This window comes from Megalops cyprinoides, chromosome 9 (genome assembly GCF_013368585.1).
Source record: "Megalops cyprinoides isolate fMegCyp1 chromosome 9, fMegCyp1.pri, whole genome shotgun sequence".
Classification (NCBI taxonomy): domain Eukaryota; kingdom Metazoa; phylum Chordata; class Actinopteri; order Elopiformes; family Megalopidae; genus Megalops; species Megalops cyprinoides.
In genome coordinates this window covers 12,340,608-12,363,194 of record NC_050591.1, presented here as the reverse complement: position 1 = coordinate 12,363,194, position 22,587 = coordinate 12,340,608, and the positions used below count along the sequence as shown (strand labels likewise).

Below are 22,587 nucleotides of genomic sequence, written 5' to 3'. Positions count from 1 at the left end.
TTCAAATTGTCCGCCAAGAACTTCCTGGAACTATCTGAAGTCTACGTGAATCATGTGACGATCAAACATTTTGAACTTCCATTGACGCGACTCTCTCTCTACATGGCTCTGGGCTTGACGTGCCGCTCAGTCCTCCACATGACAAGCATCCTAGATATGTAATCACGGAATTTTAACAAGTAGAGAGCGGGAGAAATAAGGCAAAGACAGAACCTCAAGTACTTACTACCTCAACAACTTTGCTGAACATGTATTTCAGAATCAGAATCAGAATCAGGTTTATTGGAATTTTAAAAAGTAGAGAATTTCAGCAAACAACAGAAAAAGCCCTGGCAATTGCTCTTATAGTTCGCCAAAGGAGGAAAAGAGCCCTTAGAACGTGGATTCAATTCTATTTGTGTGGGCGAATTGAGTGAAGTTTGCTCTTTTCACTCAATTTGCATGAAGAGATTTGTATGTGTAAGCAGATTGAACTATTTTTTGGACGATAGGAATGTTCGCTTAGTTAATAAATAGCTAGAGTTAACGTCAGTTACTCCCACCTTAAATTTATTAGGGTAAGTTGGAAAGACTATTCAGGTGTTTGGGGAATAACCAATAATAATACAAATAATTTTGAGAAATACACTTTTTCTTTAAAGTGTGTTGCACGAACCATGAACTGTCTGCCTCAAGAAACCGGGCATACATTTTTATTGACATCTTAGTCTAGTTAGCCAACTTGTTAGCCCTGCTTGTAATATTCAATTAAAATGCTTTTCCTTTTCCATCCCCTTTTGTAATTAATAGCTGTAAGTAGGGCTGGGCGATAAAACGATAAGAATAATTATCGCGATATAATTAATTTCCATGTTTAGATAGCATGCACAGAAATGAATCACGAACTGCCAATCATGTCGCAGGAATAGAGGTATGCATCGCGCAAGTTAGGTTACACAGTGAGAGGTATAAATTCAGGCCAGCACGTGGTATTATTTACAGACGCAGTGGCTGACAGGCTTCTACTTGGAGTGGAAAAAGCAAAATAAGCGAAATGAGCGACAAACCTGTTTCATCAGTTAAAACAATATCACCCGTTAGATGCGGAAAGTAAGAAATTACAGTCCCAAACGAGTGTTGTTAGTGGACCCTCGACAAGCACAATGCCAGTACCCAGTGCAACTACCTAGCAGCAAACGATTGTATCAGCATTTTCCAGCACCATGCCTTGCTACAAATTGCATATTGCATCGCAAAAGACATGCTTCCATTTGCACTGACGAAAATGAGGGATTCAAGAAGCTTATCAGCTGTCACAGGGCAGCTTTAAAACCTGAGACTGTAGACACACTTGTCTTTCTTGCCCGTAACTTGTAGGGTAATGGCTTTGCTTGTTTAAAACTTGTACAGAAGATACTGCACCACAGCTGAGATTTTTCTTTCGTCTATTTATTTTGTTTACATTGTCAGCTAAAACACTTACAAAATGTTTCAAACCATCTGTACAAAGGGTTTGACATGCTGACCAGAATTAAGATTTGTCTATGCATTGTTTTATTTATTGACATTATCCTTTAAAACACTTTTAAACTTTGCAGTCTGAGCCATCTTACATGTGTGCTGTACCACACTGCAGCACTTAATTTTTCTATTAAGATATTTATTCTGTTGAGAGAAAAAGACTGAAAAGGGATTTTACTTAATTTTACTCATGCATATTCTGATGTTGAAAAACGATTTTATCATTATAGTTGTTTTGAATGTTCTGTCTCAGATTCGTGAAATGTTCCGCTGTTTGGCAAGTGTTTGTCATGTTCTGACCATGAAGAATAGCTTAAAACCACAATTAACTGTGGTGGTGGAATTGGCTGCGATGCAAGAGGCACCAGCTAAAATCTTGCCTAGGGCACCAAATTGGTCAGGGCCGGCTCTGCAAGGAGTCAACAATGTTAGAAGCGCTGCATGACCAAAATTCAATAGTTATGCCAGACAAGGTACAAGCTAGCAGGTAGAGATACGAGTACATGAAACCAATTACTAATAACCAAGCTTGTAAAACAAATATTTCCCGTTTAAGTGTTTGTAACTGCTATAGAAGGCTTGCAGATGGTCAGCTATGGAAGTGAGAGTAGTGATTTTCGCCTCTTTCTGCACATGTGACTAAGGGTAAAGGAAGCCACAAAGTATGCAAATTATGGCTGAGCCGAAATGCCACAACTGCCACAAGTTAGGCATGAAGCGAACATTGGTATGTGATATACTGTGTAACATAAAGAGGGCCAGAAACAGAGACACACACCTTATTTAATTGTAAACACCTTTGTGGAGTGTAGTTTTTATATATCATACTTTTTAATGTGTGTAATGCAAACCAAATGTTTTCAAATTTGTTTAAAATATGTTCTTTTTGTTTGTATTTAATACCATTTGTTAAAAAGATCCACATCACACAGACACACTCTCAAGGACAGTCCTGGGGTGAAACATTTGCCTTCTGACCTGTCCGTGCACCAGTTCCTGTGGGTGAAGAAGAGCTGGGGACACCAAACTCCTTACACCCACCTAATCACCCCCATCACGCCCATGCGCCTGAACCCTCCAGGTGACCCAGCTGCCATAAAGACACAGTTGGGCTGGACCCTCCAAGGACCGGCACGGCACCTCTGGCACCAGATCTCTGCCCCACAGTGTCAGTCAGCAACCCTGCAGATGACATTTCCCGAGGCAAGTCCCTGCACCCAGCAGAACCCATCCGATGGAGCCAGGGGCCGACATTCCTCTGCAGGAAAGATAAGAGACCAGCTGGAGCAGGATGGGGGGGATGTTGTGGAGCTTCGGAAGCCCAGCTTCAGTGGGCTGGTGTCAGTGAGCAGAAGCCCCTCCCTCCCAGATGACAGTCAATTCAGTAGCTTTCAAGAGCTACTGGAAGTGACTGCACCGTCCCCTCACAGGGCAGCCAATCAGGCTGGCGAGACCTCAGCAACAAATCAACTCAAAGCAGATGCCAAGCTGTTAAGGAAAGCCCAGCTGGAAGACTCCAGAAGAGTTCCCCTGTTCGGAAGCGGACAAGCCAGTGTCTTTCAGCAGCCACCTGATAACCCAGTCACCTGAGTTTGATGGCTCACTCCAACTCATTTTTGTAGGATGACAACTCCACCAGAGAGCTGGCGTGGACCTGGAAGTCAGACACCCTGACATGACCTGACACCTAGTGACAAAGCTCCTCCTCCAGCACCGCAATGACCTGCTCCACTATGCTGGTCCAGGAGTCTTTGCGGAGCTCCGGCACAAGTATGGGATTCTGCGGGGAAGGGAGCCCATTCCACTCAGCTGTAGTACTTATAGTCATGTACAGCACTTATGGCAAACACACATATACCGACATACGTTAAATAAAGCCCTGAACTGAATACCTGATTTCTTTGTCCTGACTGGCCCACCACTGTGACAACAATATTATCCTGAACCCAGTGTAAGGTGAAACTGTCCCCTCAGTTTAACCTTTATATAAACTATTTTCCTTAAGGAATGACTTTAAATGACAGAAGAAAAATGTAAACTAAAGTTTATCCTACATGCACATAAAAATTATAGGTTCCCCTCATGGAAAACCTCAGCAAACTGACAGAAAACCAACTGTTGCCTTCTAAAACAAACTAGGAATCTTGTTAAAGCTTAACTTCATTTGCTCTGGAAGTTGAGAGACAGCCTGTCAGTGGAGGCCTTGGCAGTTCAAGTGACTTATCTGAAGTTTGCTGATCCTGCAAAAAACAAAATAAAAATCCAGGAAGTACCACCTCTGACTAACGGGTGACACTGCCAAGAAACTGCTGGGTTCAAGAGACTGGTAACTGCAAAACACCTACAGAATGATAAAAAATGATTAATTTATGTGTATTCAGATCACAATGGCATTCACACAAGAAAAAACATTTCTTCAAATACATTAAGATCCAAAAAATAAACTTAAGTATATGTTAGACGGCGTCATGAATCAAAGGTATTAAAAAACAAGCAGCGATTATTGCTACTTTCATGTAATAAATTAATACATTGTGTTGTATAACTTGCAAGAAGTAATTTCTCAGTATTTAAAGCTATATATTGGAAATGTATTCTTGCATTTATTTGAACAACCTTTCTACAATGACACAATACCACAGTAGCCCTGTGTCAGAAACTTCAAAATAACAAAGTGAAAAAATGAAGGTGAGGTGGGGGCATGTATCCCCCACACACACCATTGCACACACAAATACATATCCACAGAGATGAAACTGAAAAGGTCCTATTCACACGAGCCATTTACATTCCATGTAGGCAGGCAAATGGTATAACATTTGCACATAAGATAAACAGCTTGTGCGATTAGCTCCTTGTTGCCAGAATCCAGTTACCACTGAACCAGACTGCCAGTGAGAACAAATGATAGTACTTTCCACTACTTAGTACTATATATGTACTTATATACAGTACATATAAACAGAATAATCTAAACAAAGGAATCCTCACTTTTCAGCTGGGGTGAGAATAGCAGTCTGGAAATGTAGTGAATAGGTCACAGGGTGTCAAGAGCTGTGCATAAAAGGAATCCTCACCAACATACCCACACCTACCCTGGTGGAATCCTGGGCAGTCTGCTTTGAACAAGTGCTTTAACTGGCTAAGCCCGTTGGGACCCCACGGATATTGTAGTTAGCTAGTTATATTAGATAGTTAGTTATGCTAATTGACATATATTTTGTAAGGTAAAGATATAATGAGCCTATGTACACACTCTAATTATAACACATTGGTTACGTATAGAAAGAGGCAGGACAGTAAAAGGTAGGACTAACACAGCTGACATTGCAGTGCTTGTTGTTTGGTATTGAACTGTATTATTAGTTAAAACCATAATGCCTTTAGTGTGAATAGGTAGATATTTTGGTGGAAGTTAAAGACGCATCGAACTCGCATCACTCATGCAGCAGGGATACTGGCAATGGTCCTGCATAGATTTGTTTACAAATTAGAAGTTTCTGCATATTTTGTACAAAAGCACATAATTCCAAATTCCAGTGTGGTACACCCCCCATAATTGTACTTGTCCCGTGTAGGATTTTGAAGACTTTTTTGCGTTATTATTCATGCTGTTGCATTTGTTCAGCGCTAGGTGGCAGTAGAAGTGGATTAATGACATGCAGTCTTAGCAAGACAACGACGTGTAGAAAACGAAACTGAAAGTAAGGGAGAGGACAGAGCGAGACGAAATGTCGGAGACTTGGAGTGATGTGTATTTCTATGCAGTTACGGAATAAACGAAGAAAAGGTATCAATACACTTGTCTAGGTCATCGTTTATTTATTCTGAGCAACACCAGGAAATGCATAACGAATGCATAATGATGCCAATGCATTTATTTTGTAGTAATTAAATGCTCAATTTAGATGGGTGACGTACCGCAATGAGATCACTGTTTGAACACAGCGTTTCCCAAACCTCCCCTGGAGGACCCCTTGTCCTGAATGTTTTAGATCCAACTTCAAATGATCAACTCGTTATGAACTCTTGAAGCTGCTAAATAACAAACTGATCATTTAAATCAGCTGTGTTGGAGCAGGGAGAGATCTAAAACATGCAGGACAAGGGGTGCATTTTAATGCATTAATTAATGCATTTTTCTGCAATCACTTTCAGTTTTAAAACATGCAGTATTCCTGCCCAAGCTAGCCATCTCTTCACGGTTAGACAATGGGGCATCATCCATAAACCCCCAGTAATGTTTAATGATCCACTTTTATTCTGACATTTTGGGGGGGGGGGGGGGGGGGGGAGGGGGGGGGGGGGTTCAATGGTTAGATTTTACTGCTGACATTTATGGTTGTGATTATAGATACATATTTCCATTATCCATTCATTATCAAGTCTTATGTGGTGATTTCACAACAATATCAACTAATGTGGTATCAAAATTACAGCCAATGTGTACTGAATTAGCTTAATACTCATGTTCTTATGCAAATCATTTTAAATTGATGAGACATTATAAAATTGACTTTATCATATATTGTTAATGTAGGGTGACCACACGTCCTCTTTTTCCCGGACATGTCCTCGTTTTGGGACCTAAAACATGCGTCTTTAAACGAAGACATGTCTGGGAAAAAGAGGACATATGGTCATCCTAGTCAATGATTAAATTGTTAATCAGTGATTATGAACTGCATTCAGTTTGAGTAGTTATTCAGTAGTAATTATGAATTTAGTCCTTACATAACAGCCTAGTATGTCTAGTAAGATACACTGAAATCAGACCCAAGTACATATCAGGAAAAGTTTTTAGTTTGTGGTATAATAGATGACTGATTGACTAAAAACATTGAAACCATAACTGCTGCAGTAGAGGGTTTCCTGGCTGACATTGATACTGATGAGTGACAGTGTGATATTAAACCCCAGACTCATGCTGGACCTTGACATGGAAATCAGCTAGCAGCAGCAGACCTTTGGATGCACTAGTCATTACATGTTTGATTTGAGTATCAACAAATCAATAAAGCAGTTGAAACATACTGGGAGAATCTTACATGCTGACAACTGTGACAGACTAATGCCTCCCCCAGTCTGAACACCCACCCAACCTACGGAGGTACATCAAGGTAAGAGAGATATATGCCCTGAACTAGTGAGTGTGTTTGTGTATGTATGTTTATGGGTGTGTGAAGGTGGCGGTAGGCAAAACAACAAGCAAATAAAAAATGGCACAAGGCAGACCCATAACCCTCAGCAATGGAACTCAGCTGGTTTCTTTTTTCCCCCAACCTCTGTACTGGCCCAACTTTGTCTAGGCCTCTACGCAGCAAAGGCCACATGGTCCTGGCAGAGATTCTCCTGATTCAGTTTTAGATTGTGTATATATTTTTTGTGTTTTACTACTTTATTAAAATCTGAACCCTACTCCTGCCATCCATGGGGTGTGAATGTGGCCATTGGATAGGTGACTTGGAATAGTGCTCAAGTCCAAAAAAAACAAACGGCAACACAACCAAAACTAGGTGATGGACCTTCTTATTAGGGTCCTAAAAGCTGTGTTTGGCTGTGCTTCTGTCCAAAAGTCATATTCTTACACCAAAGCGAACCGTTCCTCATCTCTTCAGTTCAAGACTGTCCATTTCCATTCGTTCCTCCCCAAAGTCTCTGAGGCGTGGCAAAAAAATGGCAACCGCCAGCATTCCTTATACAAGGAGTGCAGAAGAGAGAGAAAAATAAACAAAATTCCAATAGAAGAACAAAAAAAAAAAAACTGCACCCAGCTGCAGCATGCTGTCCTGCTCAGACACCAGCTAACCCCCATTTTATCCATTTTATTTCTTATGCTGGCTATATATAAACCAGAACACCCCACTGAACAGGGGAGTCCCAGTGAACCTATATTTGGAAACTTAATAAATTAAATTCCAAAAACAGTTTAACAAAACAAAGCGATAGTATTATATTGAAAATAACAACCACAACAAAACAACAATAAAACAAACATTACATATAATAATATAACAAAACTACCACTATCCCATCCCCCCCTCCACTCCTACAATGGATCTTCCTTTAAGCTCGCGCGAGACCTACAGTGAAATCTCTGAAAAAGGATGTAGTCAGGGCACGCGCTTCCTCTGACCACCTCCTTCACTGAGCAGCTGGCTTCCTCCACACACCGAGACCGCGCACAAGAGAGAGTCACACGGGGTCACACTGGGTAATTTAAGGTCAGCAACTTTCCACTTCCACATGTATAATGCTGATCCTAACACAACCCTGTGCGAACTGAAATTTTATGTTACGCTCACGTTGTGTTGCATTTCTTTTTCCTGGAGATACTTCCTGGTACATGTTGAAAGTTTTCTCTTACACCTGAAATAGTCGCGTTTATAAAATACTACCGAAGCAATCACTGCTCAAGTGTGCACATATTGCTCCTCAGAAAATGTGCAAAATGTGCACTTTATTAAACTGCAATCTGTGTAGGTTTTTGTGCTTTAATCTGAGAAATTTAATTAAAAACCCATTCTTGAAAAACAAATGATTAACTGACATATCTACTCAATTCTCCTCATGTCTCCGGTAATGAGGTACTATAGCAAGTAAAAAGACGGCCACCAGGTGGCAAGTCACTGAACAGCCAAAGGTTCTTCTTCATTGAGGTGGTGCATTGATGTCTTGCTCAGCAGGAAATTCCCCAGTGGAATCACTAACAGTACACTGTAGTGGGCTCATCTCACCTCTACAATCTCTGCACATCTCAGAACCACTGAAGTGAGATGTATGAAACTCTCCAATACGTTCACATGCAGCCAACGGCTATTTTTCACCCTGCCAGCCACACAGCACACTATAGCAGAGCGGGTGCTTGTTGGAATATAGGTGCTATTCTGCTGAGGTCATCTGCTGCAACGCACGGGCACCTGGCGAACCGCAGGGTAGCTGGGAGTAGTGAGATGAGCTGCCCCTGCTGACAAACCCACCCGTCAGAGCACAGGCAAATTATATACTTACAAACAATGTGTGTAGTTACAAATAATGAGGTCTGGTTGAAGTATTATGTGTACACCAGGCATTGATATCAAGTGTTCATTTCTAACCCTACTACATGAGACAGGATACAGCTGACATTTGTTTGTAACTTTATAGACAAATAATTTTGAAATTATTTGAAATGTATGTTTCTTAAAATAAACACATTGAAAAAATACACACAATATTTTTTGAAATAAACAATTTTTCCACAAAAAATATTTAGAAAGTAAATCAATTATAAAAATTATACAATAAATTACAAAAAAAATACATTTTGACCATTTCAATATAAATGTTTTTATTCAGACACATTCAGACCCACTAAACATTTACTTTGGAAGTCACAGAGGTTAATGGGATTTGTAATCTTAAGGTCACAGGTTGAAATCTTGGAAGGCGGCTGCTTTTGTTCCATTATTCAAAGCACTTAATCTGACTTGCTTCACATTACTATTAAGCTGTGCAAGTGTATTTCCTGCAAGTTACCCAAATTGTCAATCGGTAGGGCCATCTGCTATGCAAATAAATGTACTCCTAATTTGGAGTCAATCAATGGACATCTGACGTACAGTTGCTCATTTTACATTATTCTGTACATAAAGTCTTTTCGAACCATTACACTGCAAGAAAAGAAAATCACATTAGTCAGGAGGAGAATTCTGCATAGATGTGTTGTGTAATTACTTCATTTCAGGGAAACAGAGTACAGCTGTAACCATTACGGATTTAGTCTCCCAGAGTACACTGCTCATAATTTTTTCAGTACTTCTGTAACGGCTGGTATCAACCTAGGAGCATAGTGTCTGAGGCGAACATCCCTTATGAGTTGTGCTTTCGTCAGGCGAGTATTAGAGGGTCTCCTAATGTGGTATAAGTGGGCCACCTCAGCTGGCACAGGGACGCTGCCAGACTGTGTCTTCAAAAAGCCATGCACTGTGACCTCAAAGAGCAAACGGGGGTTGGCGATTACTTTGATGTTGTTGAAACTGCCGGGTATGAGAGGCTCACAGAGGACGTGTTCAAGGATGTTGATCCCATGGACGCTGCCCCACTCCTGGGGCCTGAACTCCCCCCTGCCGTCCACCACGTTGTTAGGGAAAATGTGGTCCTCGAATTCAAAGCCTTTGTCTGTTCCATACTCGTCTTCCAGTTGCTTCAACAGTTGATTCCAGTTTTCCACCCGCAAGGGCAGGATGTACTCATCGATGTCCTGCAAGGCCACATACTTGGACCTATACATGTATCGGTAGACGCAGTCATTCAGTGCAGGGATCTGCCCATAGTAGTGCAGGTCCCCTGGGGATTCAGATTTCCTCCAACCATCGGACACAAAGATATATTTGGCCACCGGCCAGGGGACAAGCTCTACAAATCCCATACTCTCATAGTAGTCCAGCACCTTTTGCATCTCAGAGCTGCAGCTGGTTTTGTACAAAGCCACCCGGTCAACCCCTAGCAGCCGGAACATTTCCATGGCCTGCACCACCTGCAGTACATTGTCGTAATCTGCAAACATGGTGGAGATGCAGACGGTGAAATTGTAGTTAAACCTGCTGGTCTTGGGCTGCTGGTTTTGGACAGGGATAAAGGTGGGTTTCCATTCCCTGTCACTGGCAGCAGCGTCAGAGTAAATGGCCACATACTCTGGTGTGTCACAATCATTGACCACTGGGCAGAGGATGTCCCCGGTGCCATAGTCAAAACCAAAGTGGTCAGAGTGGACGTTGCGGGTGGCAGCAACCGAAAAGTTGTGCCCCTTGCAGCACAGCATGCAGCAGTAGTTGGCGGTCTCCTCGCGTAACACAACTGAGATGGCGCGGACTTCCTTTGCCACATCCCGGTGCTCCACATACGGAGTGACCACGTAAGACTTTGTGCCATCCACAGGGATCATGGTGCCACTTTGTACTGGGAAGCCACATGCCTTGTGGGTCTGTTGATGATTCGCTGGGGCAGGAGTTTTAAAGATATTTTGTGGTGAATTGCCTTCGTATATCAGGTAAATTACAGGGAAAATAATAAAGGATATTATGCAGACACATATCCGATTTGGTCTCTCTGTTGTGGTGTTGTCTCTCCCAACATGTGTCATTTTCTAAAAAGTGCCTTTCTCCTGTTTAAAAAGAATGTGTGAGACAAAAGAATGTGTTTCCATTAAAAAGTGATCACACAAAACAAACACATTTCATCAGTTGTGGAACAAGTGTCCAGTGTTCTACTAGATCAGGTTAGTTTTACCACAGCGGCCCTTGGCACAGGCAGTATAGGCAAATGCTAGGGGCGCCGTCCACCCATAGGGGCGCCCCAAATGAGGGGTGAAAAAAAATTTCAAAATTTTACTTTTACTATTTTTTACTAATACTGTTTTAATACTGTTATTTTGAAATATCACAAAAAGCCCACAAAAACATAACTACATAGCCTATTTTCAGGGTTGCCGCAGAATCACCCCGGCGCATCACCCCCCCACCCCCCTTTAGTTAGACTTTACCTGATTGTGGGGGATGGGCGAGTTATCTGACCTAGTGAGTGGTACTGACCGTGAAATGTGATACGTTTAACATCAGTAGCCTAATTCAGATATATATCTCATGTCAAAAAGACGAAAGCCCTCTGGTGCCCAGGGAAGAAAAAGAAGAGAGAGGAGGGAAAACGGGAAGCAGACAGAGGTAATGTGATGAATGAATAGTTTATCTATTGCATAGTCGTCGTCGTTGGAGCAGTGTTACTAGCTTACTTTGGACGATAGTAACATTCACTAATTTAATGAATAGCTAGAGTTAACATCAGTTACTCCCACCTTAAATTCATTACGGAAAGTTGGAAAGACTATTCAGGTGTTTGGGGAATAACCTACAACATAATTTTGAGAAATACACTTTTTCTTTTAAGTGTGCTGCATGATCCAGCCACTGTCTGCCTCAAGAAACCAGGCATACATTTTTATTGACATCTTAGTCTAGTTAGCCAACATTAGCCCTGCTTGTAATAGTCAATTAAAATGCTTTTCCTTTTCCATCCCCTTTTGTAATTAATAGCTTGTAAGTAAGGCTGGGTGATAAAATGATAATAATTATCACAATATAATCTTCCTCAATAGAAATATAACAAATGTTTGATAAATGTTCGATATAATTCATAGAAACATCACAGAAATGAATCATGAACTGCCAATCATGTTGCAGGAATAGAGAGATGCATTATGCAGGTTAGGTTGCACGGTGAGAGATATAAATTCAGGTCAGCACGTGGTATTTTTTACACACACAGTGGCTCACAGGCTTGCTGAATACGCAAAATAAGCGAAATGAGCGACACCGAAGAAAAAGCAGTGCCCATGACCAGCTCGAAGGACGAAGACAACACCATCGGCAAGAAAGGTCGTTCAGAGATATTTTGGCTATTTACAGTCCAACAAAAAACAGAGCAGCGTGCACTGTAAACTATGCCAAAGACACGTGCCATCAAAGACAGGCAACACCACAAACCTGTTTCATCATTTGAAACAATATCACCCGTTAGAACACGGGGGGCCAACCCTCTCCTGGAGAGCCACATGTCCTGCACGTTTTAGATCTCTCCCTGCTCCAACACAGCTGATTCAAATGATCAGTTTGTTATTCAGCAGCTTCAGGAGTTCATAACGAGTTAATCATTTGAATCAGCTGTGTTGGAGCAGGGAGAGATCTAAAACATGCAGGACATGTGGCTCTCCAGGAGAGGGTTGGCCATCCCTGCGTTAGAACACACAGAAAGTAAGAAATTACAGTCCCAAACGAGTGTTGTTAGTGGACCCTCGAAAAGCACCAGGCCAGTATCCAGAGCGACTACTCAGCAGCAAACGATTGTATCAGCATTTTCCAGCACCGTGCCTTACGACAAAAAAACAAAAAGACACAAAAACATCACAAATGCAACTGCATATCGCATTGCAAAAGACATGCTTTCCATTAGCACTGTCGAAAATGAGGGATTCAAGAAGCTTATCAGCTGTCACAGGGCAGCTTTAAAACCTGAGACTGTAGACACACTTGTCTTTCTTGCCCGTAACTTATAATGGCTTTGCTTGATAGATATTTGCTTGATAGATATTTATTTTGTTGAGGGAAAAAGACTGAAAAGGGATTTTACTTAATTTTACTCATGCATATTCTGATGTTGAAAAACGATTTTATCATTATAGTTGTTTTGAATGTTCTGCCTCAGATTTGTGAAATGTTCCACTGTTTGGCAAGTGTTTGTCATGTTCTGACCATAAAGAATAGTTTAAAACCGAAATTAACCGTGGTGGTGGAATTGGCTGCGATGCAAGGGGCACCAGCTAAAATCTTGCCTAGGGCACTAAATTGGTCAGGGCCGGCTCTGAGTTTTCCTGTGGACAGCCAATTAGTGTTAAGAACATTATTTTAAGGCAATACTCAAATCTTTTGCTTCACTACTATATCTTGTAGCTTTTTACATCGTTTTGTAATCTGTATTAGTTTATTTGTTGAGTGTTTATTGTTTGCTGCCCAGTTAGTGTTACTGCTTTCATAATTACCTGGGTGTGGAAGTTTCATCACAGCGCTATTTAGTTAGAGGCTGATCAAGCAGTATTATGAAGAGTGAATTTCATCATTTCTGGAATGAGTGTCCAGTGTTCTGCTGGGTCAGGTTAGTTTTACTGTCCATAGCCAGTCAGTGTTAAGAACATTATTTTAAGATAATACTACTATACTATAATGCTATTATAGCTAATACTATTATCTTATGCTGTGCAACTATATCTTGTAGCTTTCAGGTGTAATGCTTGATAACTATCTTCATAGTCGGCGTCATGGGCGGGCCATAGGGCCCCCCTCCCCCCCCAACTAAGTTCTCGTAAAAAAAAAAAAAAAAAAAAAAACTTTTAGCCTAAATATTATTACAGCTATGATTGAAATCAAATCATACAGAAATATTGAACACTGATGCAAACTAAAATGCCAAATTTTTGTTTTAAGCTATAAATGCCACCTGTCTGGCCAATTAAAACCAACTACTAAATAAACAACTGCTAAATAAATAAATGTAAATGTAAAATGTAAATGTAAACTACTACATCTCATTGCAGTAAGCAGCCAATCAATTCTATATTAGGCTACTACGACGTTATCAAACTTATCAGTTCTTGCATTTCTCTGGCGGTCGTTCTGATGGTGAATGGCGGGCTAACTTGAAATAGCATGATGGACATCAGAAAATGGTGTGCTGGAACGGCTAAAATCCGATCCATTCACTCACAGCCAAGCGAATGGATCAGAGTTTTCCTCGACTGATCCTCCTGGGACACAGACAAGCCAAGGTAGTACTAATCGTGATGCTCCAGCTAGCCATGCTAGCTCTGCTAAGCAGGTTATCTGCCATGGTCCTGATGATTTGAGTGTGGATGGGCCAACACAAGTCAGGCTGTGACTCTCGCATCTTTGGAGCTAGAAAGTTCATGTCAACATGGTATGAGAATCGCGGGTCGCTTGAATATTCCGTCTAGATACTGTGATGAGGAGATTTTGCAGTCAAAGTGGGTGACTTCAGCTGTACTAAGTGGCGAGTTATATGAAATCCAATTGTAGCCTAGGCTATTCATTCAACACTATTATGTAGGCCATTATTATTAAGCACTAGGCTATATGTTGGTGGCTGCCATATTCTTGTTGTTGTCATTTAAGCTGGTTTATTTCCATCACCATATTGTTATTCAAAAGGGTTGAATGATGTTTTTTTGTAAAAAAAAAAGGGGGGGGGGGGATTTTGTTCCAAAAAAAGGCCAATAAAAGTGTGGTGTGGTGCCCCCCGACCCTTTGCTCTCTGGCGCCGACCCTGACTATCTTTCTCCTGTCAGGGTGCAGTGGTGATTCTGGCATGCAGATACTTTTTGAACTCCCTACAGGGGTCAGGACAGCATACTCACTGGCTCATCTTCCTATGTACACTGAAGACTCATCTCTTCAGACTGCATCTCGGTTCCACCTCAATCCCTGCCCCCTAATGCCTGCTACTTGTAGTACTTGCTGTTTATTTTACATGTAGTATTGCAATATGTTTTGGATTTTGTGGTCTAGTGACTAATACATGGTACTATAGTCTAGTCAGGTTGCACAGGTTAATGTAGGGTAGGGCTTGAATAGTGTTATCCTCACACTCACTGGCTTGGGAGTGTTATTAGCCTGCTCTGACACTGTTGCTCATTCAGCTTGGAGCCTGGAAGTCACTCCGGACAAAAGACTTTGCAAAATGAATGTAATGTAATGTATGAATAAAATATCAACAAAACATCTGGAAAATGTTTTATGGTCCACTTTTGATTAGTTAAATTTGTTTGATTCAGGTTGCAGTATTATACCAATGACCTCAACAGAAAATTAATAGAATCCCCCCCTGAATTTTGATGAGACAGTTGTGCTCCTGATATGGAGCCTGTGTTAAGAGAGAATTCCCCAACGTTACTCCATAGCTAAGCCAATATATAATTATTAGTCCGCAAACAACCATAAGGTGGCACTGTTCTGCATTTTCTATTTTAACTGATTATTTTGTTAATGAATAATGGATTTAACAAAAACTTCAGGGAAAACATATACTATTGGTATCTCTGTATCACTCACAGTCCAACAATCTGGTAAACCCAGATATAATGAAGAAGTGAAAGCAGTGCCTATTATATAATTTCTTTAAATGAAATCCATCGCCTGATCCCTCTGAGTCCAAGTGAGGCTCCACCAGAAAGCGATGAGCAAACGTGCTGCACTTAGCAAAACCGAGGGGCCAATACCAGCCAGAGGCTGTGAAACCCACACGGCTCACATAAAATGGCAGCAAGTGATGTTCTGCCAGCTTTGGGTAGGAAGCAATAAACCTCCACAAAACACTCTCAGTGTACAAAGTAGGCAAGTCACACATACGTGGGAAAAAGCAGGCCTGTCATTCAAATAATTTATCTGTCTAGGGACTGATATAAAATTTAAAAAAAAAAAAAAATCAATGTCTGAAAATTTTACTTGTATTTAACCCAAGAATCGATTCCATGAGATTGATTTTCCCGTTTGTCTTTTCTTTGACCTGTTTTAGGGACATGTCATTTATAGATGACAAAGTGTCATAAAGGGCTCATTTTTATCCTGGAAAATCAGTATTAAAAGATGTATTCCTGTATTATCACATAATTTTCACTTAGTAATTATTTGATAATTAAACGTTTTAATCTATCATTCATAAGCTTTTTAATTGAACAATTGATTTAATCAATATAGTTTAACTTTCATATTTCTACATTTGAATTAATTTTCTTTGTTAATCCCCTTTCATTTTTAAATCCATTTTCCCAAATTTTATTATAATTTGCCATCCATCATATGCAAGCATCCCCATATGTTCCCATATAGTATGACCCTTTCATACCCAAGTCAGACACCAATTTCATCTGTACTTAAACACCACCCTCAAGATGCAACCAAAATACTGTCATGCCATACCTCTCGTGTTGGCTTTCACCCTGCATTAGCTACCTGTTATGGCTGGGATAATTTTCAAAGCTCTGGTTCTATGAAACGGTAATAAGAACGGCACCCTCATACGTACAATCCATCGTCAAACCCTACAGTCCTGCCGATCACTCATCTCTACTACCTCTGGACATCTAGTTGACCTCTCCTTCTCCTAACACGAGGCAAACCCTAGTATTATCGCAGGAAATGTGACTATATAAACAAGAATGAGATACGCCTTTCCTGTAGAAACAGCTCGGTGGTTAAAAGTTGAGATGAGGGCGTTGAGGCGTTTACGAGATGTTTTGTTTCTAGTGAGAATATGACAGTACGACAACTTTACTGCAATAAGTTTTACACAAATATATTGGGATGGCATAACTTTACACAAATAGTAAAAGCACTGTTTGTATTACTTGGTCCTGTGTTTTTGGTTTATTTTCTATGTAATGATTGTGATACATGCTTGCATTTTGGAATATTTTCTCATTTCAATTTAGCTGTTTTGTTATAAAATGATCTCTTTTTATTAACTTGCTGCAGTTTAGATACTCTTGCTTTAATACTCCACTGAAATTACTACAGCCTGCTCCTGTATGTTTTTTAATCATTCAACATTTGTTTCCTTCAAAAAGAATGCTGAACGTTTGAGAATGACCATCAATTTGCAACATTAACACTTCCTTTAAAAGTAAGCGAAACCACTTTGTATTCTTATGGGTTTAATATATATTTAAGTGGTTAAATGCCTTGTTTCACTTCGAGGCGGAAGTGGTACGCTAAATTTTTTGCCATCATTTCTGGAAATATACTATATGAAGTATTTATGCTTACCAAACACTTCTCGTTCTTTGGGCAATATAAAGAACGGTTTCACCTCGAGACAAAATGGCAAAAAGACAAACAAAAATTTCGAAACTAACTTCAAGTCACATGTGCCGTTGTCTCTTCTTCTCACAGCAGAGTTACACACCATTTCATTCCTCAGCATAACGGATTGTCATAACCGTGTCTTCATAACTTTATAGTCCGGTGACGTAAAACAGCGTAATTTCTTAATGTGTCTTACCTTCGCTCTGTCAGATATCTAAATTATTGTGGCGTCGTTAGGCCTGGGCGTCCGAGGCAGCAGCCCCGAATGTTTTATGAATAGCCCCAGATCTCAATTTTTTTTTTTTTTTTACAAAAATAAGAATAATAAAAAAAATAGCACCGGATCTATTCATCTGGCATTCCGATCATGCATGAAAGCCCTCGAAAATAATATCATACCGTTGATCAAAAACGCAAGTACGTCTTGGGTCCCCTGTGTGCCATTCAAGCAGCAGATTTACTTTACACTACTTGGCACGCGCGCATTTTGTGTGAGCACGAGAGAGAGAGAGAGAGAGAGAGAGAGAGAGAGTGTACACCCGTTACAGAGCTGTGAAAGCCAGCCTACGCACCTGACCGGAACCTGTTGGTAGAGCACAGTGTCTCACATCTTATATTCATTTCACTCTGAAATAACTTGAAAATGGTTCAATTCTCGGGTGAAAATCTGAAGATTTCTGGGTTGGGCTGAGCCCCAATGTTTCAAGATCCTAATAACGCCTCTGAACGTTACACTAACGCTGACAGCACCTAGCTTTGAAATAAAGCGTTGAGTTTTTATACCGTTAGACCGTTATCATGACCGTCAAAATGTGGTGTCAAATCATCAAATGCCAACGCCTTTCAAAGTGCAAAGTGCTTGTCTCATGCTCTCTGAATGCTGTGCACACTCCTGTCTCCACCTCCATGCACGAAACCAATTCAGTGTCACAGGTCAAAACACAGGAGTCAGGCAACCAGTTCAGTGCTCAATATGTGTGTGTGTGTGTGTGTGTGTGTGTGTGTTATGGACTGGTACTCACTGGTGCCACACCTGATAAGCACATACGTGCTTTAATATACAGCCTACATTAATTTAGTTTCTTTCTTTTTTCTTTTTCAAATTTTGCACTTCCGTAACGTTACTACTGAGGTGCAATTCAATCCAATTCGAGGTTGCAACTACCATTGCAGTACACTCCATGATCTGGCGCACCCCGCCAACCCAGGCACGGGGAGAAAGAGATCCGCTCTCATCCAACCCTGGGGGGGGGGGGGGGTCCCACTGCCGTGATGGAGAATCCACACATGCACACACACATGCATGCACACCACGCAGACACACAGTGAACACAAAGGAAAATATAAGGGGGAACGTAGCTTGTAAAGTAAAAAAATAAAGAAACACAAAAAGACAAGCCCTCCGCGTCGCTCCTGTGGACGGACTCGTGGCTCTGGCAGCGACCCATGTCATCTTCGCGCTAGCCGCTTGTACCACCTCCGCGGGGTCTCGCTGAGGGAAACAGTTCTGCAGCCGGTCCGCCCTTTTCCACCTTGTGCTGGGGACTCACGCAAACAGTCGCAGATTCGTGGTGTCGCTTCTCTCTCAACCAGGAGATCCACCTCCCTGGCACGCACCTTTGCAGGTTGGGGGCTCTCCTCAGTCGTGGCTGTGTCCTAGAACTGTTCGTTGTTTCCTTTCTCCCTCAGGGACTTGCCACAGCACCCTCTTCTGGTCGCCGCTTCTTTCTGGAGCCGCCTAAAAAAACACACACAAAGACAAACCTCTCATCCACGCACATCCAATAGAAAAGGAAAAGAAATTAATCAATGAATCAAATGCAAAAATCCACCCCGGGTCACGACTCCCAGGGCTCAAACAAAATACAAAACAAAACCAAACTAAACTGAAAATAGCCAACATAAACCTCACCGTGCCGGCAGTTCCGCACCAACACCCGGTCACCAGGCAGCAAGGGGAGGTCTCGGGCTCGTCGGTCATACCTCTCCTTATCCCGGCCCTGCTGGCGTTGCACCCCCTCCAGCACCCGCTGGTACACCCGGGGCATGATCTGGTGGTGGTCCTTCACCCACCCCTCCAGGGTCCATCACCATTTGGGGGGTGGCATGTTGAGGGCCAGGTCCACCGGCAACCGAGCGTGGCGCCCTGTCAGGACGAAGTGCGGGGCAAACCCTGTGCTGCTATGGACTGTGTTATTATAGGCCTGCAACAGGGCCGGCAGGTGTCCCGGCCATTGGGACTGCTCATCCTCTCACAACGAGCCTAGGAGAGACAGCAGTGTCTGATTAAACCGCTCACAGGCCCCGTTGCCCTGGGGATGGTAGGAGGTGGTGTGGATCTCCATACCCCCATAGAGCTCACGGAAAGCTGTGGCCATGGAGGACTCGAACACTGCCCCCCGGTCAGAAAGGAGACGCTCAGGGCAGCCCCAGTGCTGAACTACCACACCCCACAGTGCCTTGACTGTAGTCGTTGCGGCCTGGTCCTTAACAGGCACTGCCCACCCGTACCTCGAGAACAGATCTGTCAGTACGAGCAGGTAGGGGTATGGGTCACCCGGGTGTTCCAGCGCAAGGTGGTCCACAGCCACCACCCCTAAGGGGCAGGAGGTGGGAAGGGGGGCAAGGGGGGCCTTTACCTCAGGGCCGGCCTTGGCCACCACACACTGGCCACAGTCTGCCTCCCAAAACTGCATGTCCGCCCTCAGACCCGGCCAGTGAAACCGCCGGCGTAGATCGGCCTCCAGCCTGTTGGCACCCGAATGACCCAGGGCCTGGTGGTACTGCTGCCAAACACCTCGCCCCGGGGCACCAACACCTGCCACAATGGCTCACCACCAGCTCCATCGTGCACCTGGCGGTAAAGGACCCCCCCTCTTAAATGGAGCCGCTTCCATTCCCTCCACTACCTTCCTTCCTCGGGTGAGGCCTTTCTCCGCTCCTTCCACCGAGGGGGCCGCCCGCTCTCAAGCCGAGCCACCAGAGCCCGCAGATGTTCATCCCTCTGCTGCAAGGATTCCCAGTCCCACGCACCTTCGGCTGCGGCATCCGAAGCCACCTGCACCACAACCACCTCCTCCACCTGGGGGCACGGCCCCAGGATTGCTGCAGGCTGAGGACAGACCTCACCAGACCTACTGCGGCCGAGGTCGGGAGTTTAACGGCGCACGCTGGGGACAGTGGTACTGCATATGCCCGGCCTGCCCACACGCAACACAGATGGGCTGGCCATCAGCGCCCCACTGAAACTGCGCAGACCCCCGACCCTGCCCAGCCGGGCGATGGCCCTCTGGGCCACGGGCCTGGGGCCTGCAGCCACTGCTGTCGTAGCTCGGCGATCAGTGCTTTGCCCAACATAGCCACTTGTTCCTGGAGCTCAGTTCAGCCCGCACCTCATCCTTCCAATGCTCCAGGTCCCCTTCCCGGAGTGGAACAACCGGCAGCCGAGGTTCCTGAGAACAAGATGCACAGCACGTCGGCCCGTCCCCCCCGGAACTCCGGTTCAAGCCTGCGGGCCTCGCAGCTCACCTGCTTGAAGGTCAGCGTCGGTTGCTGCCTTACCTGCCTGTTTAAGGGGTCCTTCCACAGGCTGAGCAGAAACTGGTCCCGCAACACAAGATCATCCCCATCCGCTGCCGGCTCCCGAGCCCGCAATTTCGCATGTACCTCCTGTAACCGAAGAAAGTACCCGTCCACACTCTCCTCCCGCTCCTGCACACACTGGAAGAAGTTCTGGCGGACCACAGGCAGTGGCATGGAGCGGGCAAACAGCTCTTCCAGCACGGCCCACAGAAGGGCGACAGTGTTGCACCACTCCGCCGGCAACAGCAGCACCTCCCGGCAGGCACGTCTCTCTAGGGCCCCCATCAGGAAGCCAACCCTTTGTTCCTCTGTGAGCCCTTGTGCCCAGAGCATAGCCTGAACCTGGGCCCGCCATTCCCCATACCTGGCTGCGCCTTCCTCCCTGGAGAACTAAGGGACCCAGGGCGCACACATAAACCAGGGGACGGAGATGCCACCCGGCGGGAACCCCGCACCTGCTCCCCCCTTTCCATCCATTCTTGTGGTGGCGGATCCTGCCGAGCTATGCCAAATTTTTAGGGTGTCGGGAGTGGACAGAATGCCCAACCCCGCCCCAACCAGTTTGTTCCCTCCAAGGAATCCCCCTGCCACAAGGACTCCAGGACAAGGTGAGTAGGATAACATGTTCTTTATTTTATAAATTAAAGAAAAAAAGAAATTAGTTTACACACAAATTCATAAATTCATAAAAACATGAGACGCTACTACGCTTCCCGCCGCACTGTTCATCCTTTACATGTTCTCCTACATTTACATTTTTTCATTTGGCAGACGCTTTTATCCAAAGCGCCTTACAAGTGAGCATCTGAGAATTTGTTCTGTCAAAAATGCTGCATGTTGCATGTACCTATTAAATAATGACAGTGTTCAATTTTGGCAGGCTTCCATGATTGTTACTTGTAGCCATGCATGTATGTTTAACTGATGAGCTCCTAAAATGGCATTTTCATGGAGAATGGTCATGCCACTGTGTAACTGAGGTCAAACTTTGTCAGGTAGGGCTCCTGAATGGCTGGATTGATCAAGCTGCATGTTCTGGGCACCTGATTTCCACAGTAAAGGCCTGGGTTTGAGTCTAAGTTGTGTCATTTGTTTACACTGAGCATGAGAAAACAGCAGGCTTCATTTTTCAAGGGAATGGTGGGAGTCCCCCTTCTTGCCACCGTCTAGTAACCCTTGAAGCACCTGCAATTTGCTTGGATGACATCAGTGGAGATGTGTCTATCTACCGCCCTTCCCTTTGCTGTAGTGTACTTAGCAGTTGTGGTGCAGTTTGATATATTCAAAGTTTACAAAAAGTATTACTCTGATGACTGAAAACACTGTTTTAAGTGTGGTGTAGTGGGAAAGAGCAGGAATCATAACCAAAAAATTGCTAGTTTCCTTCCCAGGTGGAGTGCTGCAACCTTGAGCAAGGAACCTTGTGCAAAAATGGTTTCAGTAACAAAACAACCAACTGTACTAACCTAAAGCTAATTATCTTCTTCAGGATGATAGGCTAACTATATCCTGTTTGACTCTTATTTTTATTGATTCAAAGTGTACTTTTACCTTTCATATCATACATCTTGTTTCCAACTTTCAGTTTTATCCAATTCATCTTATCTGTACTCCAGATGCATTAATTATGCATCAGGTAAGATAACTGTTGACTTAATCATGAGCCACACTCCAAAATCAAGCATTTCTGGGAGAACAGTGATACATATCAGAAAAAAAAAAAGATTTTTCAGTTGCTTAATGAGTTTTATGGTACAAGGAGAGTGTGTTAAATCATTTATATTTCATATCTCTGTTTTTAATGCTGTCCAAGTCTGTAAAGTTTTTTTTTTTACTTCTACTGCTGTGAAGCAGTGCACTCATATGAAAGGAGGCATAAAACAGTTATGAACAGAAGTTATTAATGTAGCCGGTGTTGCTAGTATTCTGACTTGCTAGTATTCTCAGTATCTTCGATTGTCAGACCCTAGAAACTGGCCAGACCACTGTTCTCAGATTCTTCAGGACACTTGGCTGTCTCGTAACCACCCGGTCATGTCCTGTGTCTGTCTTGACCCTTGTAGTGGAACAAGCTTCCTGTTGCAGTAAGAACAGCCGA

The 22,587-nt window shown here is 43.2% G+C and overlaps 1 protein-coding gene across 4 annotated transcripts; it reads right to left on the bottom strand.

The window, feature by feature from the left end:
- Positions 1-8,893: 8,893 nt before the first annotated feature.
- On the bottom strand, positions 8,894-17,527 carry si:zfos-464b6.2. 4 transcript variants are annotated; one of them, XM_036537101.1, is made up of 2 exons: positions 17,480-17,527; positions 8,894-10,645 (listed from the first exon to the last, which is right to left on the bottom strand). In XM_036537101.1, the coding sequence occupies exon 2, from the start codon at positions 10,622-10,624 to the stop codon at positions 9,281-9,283; it is 1,344 nt and encodes a 447-aa protein (XP_036392994.1). In that variant the 5' UTR covers positions 10,625-10,645; positions 17,480-17,527; the 3' UTR covers positions 8,894-9,280. The 4 variants fall into 4 exon arrangements, with proteins under 4 accessions (XP_036392994.1, XP_036392992.1, XP_036392991.1 ...); XM_036537099.1 differs by lacking the exon at positions 17,480-17,527 and adding an exon at positions 17,307-17,368; XM_036537098.1 differs by lacking the exon at positions 17,480-17,527 and adding an exon at positions 17,104-17,362.
- Between the last annotated feature and the right edge of the window lie 5,060 nt (positions 17,528-22,587).

Excerpts from the sequence above, each read along its gene's own strand:
- si:zfos-464b6.2 (XM_036537101.1), bottom strand. The coding sequence starts at position 10,624 with ATGACACATGTTGGGAGAGACAACACCACAACAGAGAGACCAAATCGG.